This window comes from Mesocricetus auratus, unplaced genomic scaffold (assembly GCF_017639785.1).
Source record: "Mesocricetus auratus isolate SY011 unplaced genomic scaffold, BCM_Maur_2.0 Super-Scaffold_2245, whole genome shotgun sequence".
NCBI lineage: Eukaryota > Metazoa > Chordata > Mammalia > Rodentia > Cricetidae > Mesocricetus > Mesocricetus auratus.
The window spans coordinates 5114286-5126724 of record NW_024429180.1 but is presented as its reverse complement, the minus strand read 5'-3'; the positions used below and the strand labels follow the sequence as shown (position 1 = coordinate 5126724).

At 41.4% G+C, this 12439-nt stretch overlaps 1 protein-coding gene across 1 annotated transcript in view; it reads right to left on the bottom strand.

The window, feature by feature from the left end:
* Window positions 1-12439, bottom strand: part of Uggt2 (UDP-glucose glycoprotein glucosyltransferase 2) — a 115576-nt gene that overhangs the window by 73802 nt on the left and 29335 nt on the right. Inside the window, exons 11-15 of the mRNA XM_013120121.3 lie at window positions 10936-11027; window positions 7278-7428; window positions 5687-5806; window positions 4833-4918; window positions 4265-4400 (exon numbers count right to left, since the gene is read on the bottom strand). Coding sequence (XP_012975575.1) covers window positions 4265-4400; window positions 4833-4918; window positions 5687-5806; window positions 7278-7428; window positions 10936-11027 — 585 coding nt within the window. The remainder of the gene's footprint in view (window positions 1-4264; window positions 4401-4832; window positions 4919-5686; window positions 5807-7277; window positions 7429-10935; window positions 11028-12439) is intronic.

The window sequence follows — 12439 nt, the reverse complement described above, 5'->3', positions numbered from 1 at the left end:
TGACTGACTGCTGACTGACTGACCCCTGACTGACTGAGTGACTGACTGCTGACTGACTGACTGACTGACTGCTGACTGACTGACTGACTGCTGACTGACTGACTGACTGCTGACTGACTGCTGACTGACTGACTGACCCCTGACTGACTGACTGCTGACTGACTGCTGACTGTTGACTGTTGACTGACTGACTGCTGACTGACTGACTGCTGACTGACTGACTGACTGACCCCTGACTGACTGACTGCTGACTGACTTACTGCTGACTGTTGACTGATTGACTGAAGCTGACTGACTGACTGCTGACTGACTGACTGACTCCTGACTGACTGACTGACTGCTGACTGACTGACCGTTGACTTACTGTTGACTGACTGACTGACTGACTGCTGACTGACTGACTGACTGACTGCTGACTCACTGACTGACTGCTGACTGACTGACTGACTGACTGACCCCTGACTGACTGACTGCTGACTGACTGACTGCTGACTGTTGACTGACTGACTGCTGACTGACTGACCGTTGACTTACTGTTGACTGACTGACTGACTGCTGACTGACTTACTGCTGACTGTTGACTGATTGACTGAAGCTGACTGACTGACTGCTGACTGACTGACCGTTGACTTACTGTTGACTGACTGACTGACTGACTGCTGACTGACTGACTGACTGCTGACTGACTGACTGACTGACCCCTGACTGACTGACTGCTGACTGACTGACTGCTGACTGTTGACTGACTGACTGCTGACTGACTGACTGCTGACTGACTGACCGTTGACTTACTGTTGACTGACTGACTGACTGCTGACTGACTGACTGACTGACTGACTGACTGCTGACTGACTGACCCCTGACTGACTGCTCACTGACTGACTGACTGCTGACTGACTGACTGCTGACTGACTGACCATTGACTTACTGTTGACTGACTGACTGACTGCTGACTGACTGACTGACCGTTGACTTACTGTTGACTGACTGACTGCTGACTGACTGACTGCTGACTCACTGACTGACTGCTGACTGACTGACTGACTGACTGACTGACTGACCCCTGACTGACTGACTGCTGACTGACTGACTGCTGACTGTTGACTGACTGACTGCTGACTGACTGACTGACTGACTGACTGACCGTTGACTTACTGTTGACTGACTGACTGACTGCTGACTGACTGACTGACCCCTGACTGACTGACTGCTGACTGACTGACTGCTGACTGTTGACTGACTGACTGCTGACTGACTGACTGCTGACTGACTGACCGTTGACTTACTATTGACTGACTGACTGCTGACTGTTGACTGACTGACTTACTGCTGACTGTTGACTGATTGACTGAAGCTGACTGACTGACTGCTGACTGACTGACCATTGACTTACTGTTGACTGACTGACTGACTGACTGCTGACTGACTGACTGACTGACTGCTGACTGACTGACTGACTGCTGACTGACTGACTGACTGACCCCTGACTGACTGACTGCTGACTGACTGACTGCTGACTGTTGACTGACTGACTGCTGACTGACTGCTGACTGACTGACCGTTGACTTACTGTTGACTGACTGACTGACTGCTGACTGACTGACTGCTGACTGACTGCTGACTGACTGCTGACTGACTGACCCCTGACTGACTGCTCACTGACTGACTGACTGAATGACTGACTGACTGCTGACTGACTGACTGTTGACTGACTATTGACTGACTGACTGACTGCTGACTGACTGCTCACTGACTGACAGTTGACTGACTGACTGACTGCTGACTGACTGACTGCTGACTGACTGACTGTTGACTGACTGACTGACTGAGTGACTGACTGACTGCTGACTGACTGACTGACTGACTGCTGACTGACTGACTGACTGCTGACTGACTGACTGACTGCTGACTGACTGACTGACTGACCCCTGACTGACTGACTGCTGACTGACTGACTGCTGACTGTTGACTGACTGACTGCTGACTGACTGCTGACTGACTGACCGTTGACTTACTGTTGACTGACTGACTGACTGCTGACTGACTGACTGCTGACTGACTGCTGACTGACTGCTGACTGACTGACCCCTGACTGACTGCTCACTGACTGACTGACTGAATGACTGACTGACTGCTGACTGACTGACTGTTGACTGACTATTGACTGACTGACTGACTGCTGACTGACTGCTCACTGACTGACAGTTGACTGACTGACTGACTGCTGACTGACTGACTGCTGACTGACTGACTGTTGACTGACTGACTGACTGAGTGACTGACTGACTGCTGACTGACTGACTGACTGACTGCTGACTGACTGACTGACTGCTGACTGACTGACTGACTGACTCCTGACTGACTGACTGACTCCTGACTGACTGACTGCTGACTGCTGGCTGCAAGAGGCCACGGGGAAGTCAAGCAGTGACAACTAGTGTTTAACAGGGAATGTAGGCTTCCTGCCGGGCTGTTTTCTGTCTGTAACTCTTTTGGGTGCCACCACTCTGCCTCCCTAATAAAAACAGCTGTGGAGTCTTTTCCGCAGCCCTTTGGTGATGTGCGTTACATGTTTTTGGCACACGTATAGCTGTGGATGGCCAGGAAGATGATTTCTGCTTAGACCGTGTGATAATGTTAAATAGAAATGATATTGGGATATTTTACTTTAGTCAGACTGGCATGGGGTTATCAGTCACAAAGAAAGTCTTTTACACAGACGGCTAACTTCAGACTCCAGAACAAATTCAAGGCAGGCTGGTTGCCCCGGAGACAAAGACCTGGTTGTCCCTAGAGACATACACATGGGGTCATTTTCCCAGATGTTGTTTGTTGCTGACTCCAGGTCAGAGCTTGAGGCGACTTTAGTCTGCACATGCTCCCTGCCACTCGCGGCCCAGCTGCTTAACTGTCATTCCTAAGTCTTGAGTTCCAGTGTCACTACTGCCTGCATGGCCAAATGTTGCTACTCACTGCCCAGCACAATGGCATCCCTGCTCTATGAGACACTACTCACTTATCTTGTTATAAGGATGAGTCAGGCCCTGAAAAACGTCACTTTTAATTGTCCAGAGTTTGGCTGAGAGAAAAGCAGCAGTGAGGAGAGAGAGGCGTGGCAGATGAAGAACAAAGTTCGAGAAGTGTGGAGGGTGAGCATGAGAGTGATTGTGGGTGTGAGGATGGGCGCACAAGTATGTAACAGTATGTAAAGAAATGTTGTAACTGAATATAGAAACATGTAACTGTGCAGGAGAGGAATGCATGCATGTAAAGAGAGGTGTATAGCTGTAGGTAAAGAGACAACTGTGTGGTGACATCATCAACAAAGAGAGAATATTTAAGCTGAAGTAAGGACAAGGTCACCATCGGGAAAGTGTGGGCTCATTCTTTTTCTCTCAGGTTACCAGCAGAGAGTGGGTCCTTATTTTTCCTCAGATAGAGAAGTCTAACAACCCGCAGATAACAATTGTTTCTAAGCCCTTGCTACTCTGAGGTCTTCCTTTTATTGCCCTGGAGCAGATCTGGGAGCTGGACTCTCCGTCAGCCAGAACTGACGTGGAAACTTCCTTTCCTTCTGTACACGGAACCCGGAGCTCACTCTTTGGCGAGGCTGGCAGGTCAGCGATCCCCCGTCCACCACGCCAACGGGGTTACAGCTGGGCACTGACAAACAAAGCTTCAAATGCAAGTTATGGGCACAAACTATGACAGACACATTAATTTCTAATATAAAATGATTATACAACAGGTTCAGTACTGGTAAGGGCCTTACTGTCTCATAAAGTTATGTTTTAACGATAAGGATCCCTTTAATATGGTTCTTAACAATTTGTGACTTTTCTCAGTATAAATCTTGTTCCAGTTTTTAATACAATAGGAATCCATCTACAACAATATAGATGAATATTAATAAAATGTCCAAGTAAATTTGACCAAGTATCTTATAGCAACCAGTAAGTTAGTAAGAATTAAGATAGCTCAGGATTCCTCAAAAGATTTTCTGTTATGTTTTCTCTAAGTTCAGACATATACAGCTTAAATTCCTTACAAGGTTAGTTAACCTAAGTAAATGGATATACTCTGGTAGAGGCTCAGTTGTCTGCTTATAAAATTGGGACAATGGCATATATTTTACTGTTGGGGAATCAAATTTATCTGTACTAACTTCCAGGAACATTTTCATATACTTACAACGATATAACAATAAATATAATGACATAAGAAAATTATTTATTCAGAAAAACTACCTAGTGCATAAACTCACATGAGTCATGGAGATAAATGCTTCTGATACATCATAGTTTTCTTCGATATAATTGAAAGCTCGCCAAAGAGCAACTCCAGCGTCTGCTGCTCCATCAACTTCATCATCCACATTCAGAATAAACACAAAACCAATTCTGGGGAAAGAGGAGGAATAAGTAATGCTACAACTATCTCTTGAATAACAATAAAATTGCCACTTAAAATATTATTCTGTGACATCCACATGGAGGAAATATATTAGCTATGGAAAGGGGAATATTATTTGAAAAGTTTGATTATAATGCATATCATCCAATTATCACAGCTATTACAGTCCTGCAAAATGTCAATCATATTCTAGTGGCACTAATAAATTTCCAAGGTGACCATATTATTTCCCCAGAAAGCAACATATATGTAAGAATACTGTTCAGCTTTGATTAACATAGTCTACCATAAAGGCGTAGGACTCTTCACACCCGAGCCAAGTGCCCAGTGTGAGACTGCCGGTGTAAGTGCCACACCCATCGTCTCACACACAGCATAAGCAGCACCAGATTCACTTTAATAATACCAAGTTACATTACCTAAGAGGAATTTCATTATAATAAAAGAATTCTGCCAAACTTATGAAGTCCAAGGTGTATTCTTGAGTAGGATCAATAAACAGAACCTATAAGAATGAACATAGTTAATACTAGAAGACTTTAGAACATGAATTTTAAATGTAGCCTCATTTCTGTAACTTAAAGCATGAAATTCAAGATAAAAGATTTCAAAAATGTCTACCTTGAATAGGCAAGAATTTCATATTTTATGAAGGTTTATAATAGTTACATAGTGATATAATTATACATGGAGTCTTAAAAAGACTAAAGATATTCTTGGTGAATCCACAATATAAAGTATATAAAGACCTCATGTCATTTGCTCAATAGCACTTCTGTGAAGATTTAAAAAGACAGCATAAATATAAGTTCTTAGGATACAGACTTTTTAGATAAAAAACAATCACACAAACAAACACTGCACAGTCTTAGGTGTTTCTCTACACATTTCAGAATTCCAAAAGGTTGTTTGACTGTTTAGAATTGCAGTAATGAACCAATGGAATATTTATGAAAAACTTGTATTTATATATTTTTCCTGACTAATAAACTTTAAATTACAGCACAAAAGTTATAAATCCCTTTGAGATAATACACAAATATCATTACTATAAAACTACATGAGAGACGTGAAAATCATGGCTTCTGATCACCCCTTCAGAGGGCCACCTGAAGCCTGGTGTACCAGGCCACACCCTCAGACAGCCACCTCCAGCTGGGTGTACCAGGAGAGCATTTCCCTACACTCGACATGCTGACTAGTCAGCTGGAAGGAAATCAACAGAATGGTATCTTTATAAGACATGGTATAACAAGTAAAATACAAAACTCACCAAGTTATGAAAATTACGCCTTATGGATGGAACTGTTCCATGTAATACTGGTTTCAGAAATTCCCAGCAACTTGTAGGCCAACTTACATACAAACTGTCATTTTCTAAGTCATTAACCCACTGGAAAAGAACCCAGAAACCTGTTAAAGCTACATTAAGGTAAGTGTTATATCACTTTCAAATTTAGATTTTTTGTTACATTAAGTCACAGGCTAAAATATACACAGATTTTTTGTTATTTTTAGCTGTGTGTATTGGTTGGCATGTGATGGCAGGGGAGTTATGTGCCTGCTGGGAGAGGAGTCTATTCTTTGTGCACTCTTTAGCAGAGCTAATATAACAGACAATATGGAGAAAGACGTAATTGTCTCACTTCAGATACTAGTCAGAACAATCAGGGAGAATAACAAAGAAGTAAGGCTTGAACAACACTATAAACCAACTAAAAGAAACTTTCATCCAACACTACCAGATACACATTCTTTCAGTCACACAGGAGGCGGTCTATCAGATAGATATATGATATCACATGCAAAAAGGAAGTCTCAACAAGTCTACAAAACTGAAAGGGTAAAAACCATGCAATTTCACAGTGAACTGAATTTACAATTAGCAAGAAGATTTCAGGAACATCACACACACACATATATACATATATATATATAAACTAAACAACATAATATTAGATCATCAATGAGTCAAAAAAATCACAAGGGCATTTAGAAGACTCTTTGAAACAGATTCAATAGTTCAACAACTATTGTGATCAAGTAGGATTTCTCCCACAAATGAAAGCATTTCAACATATGGAAATCTGTATAATACATCATAATAGTCTTAATAGTTGAAGAAGAAAAAACATCTACATGATTACTTTTTCATTAGGAAAACCAGAGGGTTACTTATAGCTATATGAACCTACATTAAAAAGTGGTGATCCCAAGTCAATTATATAACTTTCACCCTAAGAAACTAGGGAAAGCAAAGCCATAGCGTAAAGGCAAGAGACAGACAACACCAGTAAGGATTTACACACAGGCAAACACCATAAAGAGACAGAAAAAACACCAGTAAGGATTTATACACAGGCAAACAGCATAAAGAGACAGACAACACCAGTAAGGATTTACACACAGACAAACACCATAAAGAGACAGACAACACCAGTAAGGATTTACACACAGGCAAACACCATAAAGAGACAGACAACACCAGTAAGGATTTACACACATGCAAACAGCATAAAGAGACAGACAACACCAGTAAGGATTTACACACAGGCAAACACCATAAAGAGACAGACAACACCAGTAAGGATTTACACACATGCAAACAGCATAAAGAACAGAACAGCAGAGACAAGCAGAAGGAACAGCAAAACTGACAAATATTTACTGCGATTGACAAGACCACAGCATAGAGAAGACTCAAATGTGTAACTGAATCACCACTAGATATCATAAAATAGGAGCCACACAACTCATCAATAAGACTTAACAACATAGCTCGGTTTTATGCTAAGAATTTCAGTACTTAAAATGCTTTAAAATTTTCAAAGGTTCTAAGTCAAGGAATAAATGCAAGCACTTACCACTATTGAAGGGTTCCGAATATCTAAAACATAGTCATAGTTCCAAACAGGTAAATTTAATTTCAAAAATTTGCTCTTGTCTTCATCACTGAGCCCAAGATTTTTAAGGCCACTCATCAGTTTTCCTTCTGATTTCAGCATCTCTAAAATACTTCATGTACAAAGAAGAAATAATTTTATTTTGATTTCTCAAAACCTTAAGGAACTCTAAAGTGTGACGAGTTTTTTATTTGTGCATGTACATGTTCACCCGTGCAGAGGCCCATGCGTGTGTATGAGTGTGGAAGACAGGCTAACATTAATATTTAAATGTCATTTCAGTAATTTGTATTTTAAATTTAATTTCAATGTTTTGAGGTTAATTCAAGGTTAAAATTAAGTTCAACAAATATTTGAGTTCCATGCTGCAAGAGCTATCACATGCTCAAAGTCCCGTGGTTGACACACAAGCTCAAATAAGTTGCCTGTGTAGAATCTGAAGTCTAGTGAATAAGGCTAAGAAACTAATTACAGCATGATATTACTTTAAAAACACAAAGTATAATGCTTTGATGGTTGTGACTCCAGAGATTTAATGCTTGAAGGTATATAGTACTTGCAGATCTAAACAAAATTAAATTAGATAACCATTAAGATATACGAAAAGTCCCTAAAATCCATAGACTAACAAAAACTCCACTATCAAACACGAGAAACCTCCTTTCAAATAGTTGGTCAGGATAGTTCAAGTGACTGAGGTAGCCTTGGTTGCCTCTGAGAGGCTGTGGGTGGGTGCTACTGCTGGAGACGCCACACACACTTAGGACACACCACCCAGATGACTCAAGCTGAATCCGAACTGAGAGCCTCTTTCCTGTGGTCTTAGCCTCCATATGGGGTCAGAAAATTCTTTGCAAGATGCTAATGGAGGGAAGAGATTACACAGTGCTACCCAGCTCCAACACCTGTGAGCCACTCATCAAAGAGCACATGGAGAGCATCACAGAAAACCACATTGAACACAGTGCAGACACCCGTGGACCGTGGGGAACCCAGCCACAAGGGATACATCTACACCACAGCTCCTGCATCTGCGAATCATACAACCTATGGAGGTGGAGGCAGTTAAGAGTCAGAATACAGGGAAGTCTGCTATGAAAGTCTCTCCCAGAAATGTCTGCATAAACAAGACCAGAACAATGGGATGCCAACGGACATTTTAAGGTTGAAGGGTAAATTTTGCAGGGTTCCACCTACAGATGAAGATCTCTGGGAAACTAATTATAGCTGGGAGAAGGTTAACTAGCTTCCCTCCGTTATCAGTTATCCAATGCAGGTTGATCAGTCCTGAAACAATACACACACAAACAACCAGAAGGAACACAGCAGGTGGTATCTGCATATTTGTGCATGCGTAAACACATAAATATATAAAACCATCACGATAGAAGAAAAGAAGTCTATTAACTCATGGGCCTATGGGAGCTGCCGCAGGGGAGGGACCTGGCAGAGGCTGCAGAGAGGAGGGGGACAGGCAAAGAGGTGGAATTCTTTCTCACTTAATATGTTTTTAAAAAGAGAAAGTTTCACAAAAATGAACAAAGAAAGATAAGAAAAAAGTGTTGATGAACTTGATAGAAAAACCCTCCTTTATACGTTTGTAATGGGGCATTTTCCTTTCTCTCCCTTCTTTCCCCTGTTCCTCTGTGCCTTCAGATTTTACTGTGCATCCTGTGTTTCCGTATAGCCTCTCTGTGTTCACCTTAAAAAGTTCTCAATTTTCCACATATTTTCTACATTGCCCGTAAGTGAATCATGGTAGCTACTGCCTGCAATCATCTCATTGAGAAACAGAACTGTGACACACTTCCTGAAGATCACTAATTATAGGGGAAGAGTCAGGGTTAGGAACCTTGAAGAATCTACAAACTTTTAAAATAATAAACAAAAATGTTTCTATTATGGTGTTTTCTCAGACACGGCCATAGGATACACTCTAAAATCTATACACCATCTCTCTGTTCCCTTTAAGCATGATTTCACTGTTCCTGGACACAAATACAGTTTTTGTCCTTCTTAAGCTTACAGACCAAGATCTGACACTTTGTATATTCTATACATAGCATTTATTCTATTCATCTTATGCTATTAGGTCCAAAAATTTAACTATTATAGAGAAAAGTCATTTTATTTAAAATGAAAATACAAAATGGACTGTCAAATACACATGCACACACACACATCCCCTCATGGACACATACACATACTAAATTTCAGTTCAACCTCAGCACATTCTTAGAATTAAAATTGAATGACTGAATTAAAGTATTATATTTATTTATTTATTTTTTATTTTTTTGGTTTTTTACGAGACAGGGTTTCTCTGTATTGTTTTGGCTGTTCGGTCCAGCCCGGCCTCAAACTCACAGATATCCGCCTGCCTCTGCCTCCCTAGTGCTGGGATTAAAGGTGTGCACCACCACCGCCTGGCTTTTTTTTGGAAGTATTATATTTATGACACCACCTTATGTTCTTACCAGCTTGGTCCCAGAGCTGTGTCAGTCCCAAATGAACACACAGGACACTATATTAATTATGAAGCAGTCCTGTGGTTTCTTATTGGCTAGCTCTGACTTAATTATTAACCCATAACTGCTAATCTGAGTATTTCCACATGGTTTTCTCTTCCTGGAGAAAGGGTCCGGATCTCTTACTCATCTGGCATCCTGCATTATGACTCTGTGTCTGTTTCCCAGAATCCTCCTCGACTCCTACTCCCACTTATCTTGCTTCCCTATTGGCCAGCAGTGCTTTATTCATCAACCAATAAGATAAACATATACACAGTTGATCCAGGCATCAACTTTTAAAAGTGGTTTTGCACTTCTCTGTAAGAGTATCAGAAATTCTGTTTGCTTCTCTTTTGTCAGACCCATGACTTTAACTTACAGGTGAGACTTTAATTTACAGGTGAGTGGTCACCGTGGCAAAAGACTTCCTAATTCTAGCCCAGATTACTTCTGATTACCAAGTCTGTTTGCCTAAGAAACTCAATGGCACCCAACATTCTGACGGACAGACTCCTGGAGAAACACCTTACACTGTTTCCAGTTCCTGGAGGACAGAAGCCCCAGAGCATCTCAGTCCAGGCTGAAAGACCACTCCTGTTAAACAGAAACCTAACGGTAAAAGAGAGGCAGTCTAAAGTAATGAAATGAAAGTTTTATCAACCACCAGATCACCAAGATCTCTCTCAGTTCTGAAAATTTAGCATACTGTGCATTGGTACGTTTTGGAAGAACACAATAAGAAACATTGCATGTAAGAGAAAGAGGGTCAGAGAGGATGGAGAAGAGGTAACAGGATACTGTAAGGACGAAATATTTTACAGCAGAATTAGGGGACTACAGTCGACAACAATTTACTATATATTTCAAAACACAGAGAAGAGATAATTTTAATGTTCTGAATGTGAAGAAATTATGTTTGAGATGACAGAAATGCTAATCATTATATACATGTATCAAAATATCAAATTATAGCCATAAATGTGCACAGTTCTGAATCAAAATATTTGCTTAATCTTTAAGTTACTTGATTTTGCATTTTGACAAATACTAAATTCAGGAAAACATTTTTTTACACAATTGATAATTGAGATTAATAATCTAATTCTTACCTAAAAGGATCATAAACATTCAGGTCAACAAGAAGGCCATTTATAAACAGACGAGCATCACCTGGCTTAATATCAAATCTGTCTTGTAGGCCCTTGGAAGAAAGCACAGTAACAGTTAACCAACAGGGGTGGTTAATATTTCGGTACTACTACAATGCATCGGATATGTACAGCATTGGTTCTTGAACAGGAACAGCAGCTAGTTACGTGGCTGCAGTATCTTCAGGTAGTTATTGGCTTTCAGAAAGCTCTAAAGAATGCCTCAGAAAGTGCTTCTGGGAGTGAGTTCTCCCTCTTCGTGTGTGTGTGTGAGTGCGTGTGTATGTGAGTGTGTGTGCGTGCGTGCGTGTGAGTGTGTGTGCGTGCATGTGTGTGTGGTGCTGCAGGGATAAAAGACAAGGACTTGCACAGACATATGCAAGGCAAGTGTCCTAACCCTGAGCTGCCTCCTTAGCAACCCACTGACTTCTTCGTGTTCAGTGTTCCCTGTAGTCTGGATGCTCATGTCTACCTGAAAGACAGGTCTCTCACCCCGAATGGCCCGCATGTGGAACGATTTCTCACGTTAAACGCTGTCTTTGGGAAGGCTGCTGCCGTTAGAGCTTTGTCCTTGAGTTGCACCCACACCTGTAAGTGCAACAGCGTATGCCCTTTTCCTCACCTTTCCTAGCTTGTCTCCCGTCTCCTGCCTTATTGAAGCTGATCTAACAAAAAAATTATACAAAGAAACTCTCAAAAGATACAGTTAGTAAAGTTACCAAAGGGGGCAACAACACAGTTTAGATAGTTCCCGTCATTAACCTGCTGACAGGACTAGTGTGGCTGGCAAACCTAGCCTCTCCCTCCCAGCTCTCTGCTAATGTTTCTAGCTTCCCTTACGGCTAGAGATGGCCGTATGACAGGGTCCTAGTCCACGAGATACATGTCAGCGTCTGTTCAGGCACTCAGGGATGCTTTAATGAGGATTAGTGTGGTCGTGAACATTCTTGGCCACTGTCTCTGAAGACACACGGGAAGTCTCAAGGCCATCTTACTACCCAGAAAACAGCTGGTGTTTCAGGAATGCTTCCTGACCCTGTGGCGCACCAGAGCCGTAACACCAGTGTGAGAGACTTTAAGACATTTTTTCTGTCTAGGGCTCTATGAGGTGGTATTATATTATTTAAAAGAGAAACCATTACATATAATGGAGCTAAGCTACAACCAGCATCCGAACTGTTAGTATACAACCATAAGTACTAACACAATTAGCATAATTTGATGTTTAAATGTTAACAGACCATTTGGAATAATCTTACCAAACCAATGATCAATTGTGCCTTTCTTGCTATTGGATATTAAGAATGTTATAGTAGTCTAACACTAGTTTATTCCCTCTGAGCCTCAGAACTGGTAATAAAAAGCAAGTGAACTGTATTATGTTGTGAGGAGGGAAAGTCTGGAGTCAGAATGAATGTAGGAGCTGTTGCAGAGTTCAGCTAGATTGCAGTAGGTACCACAAATA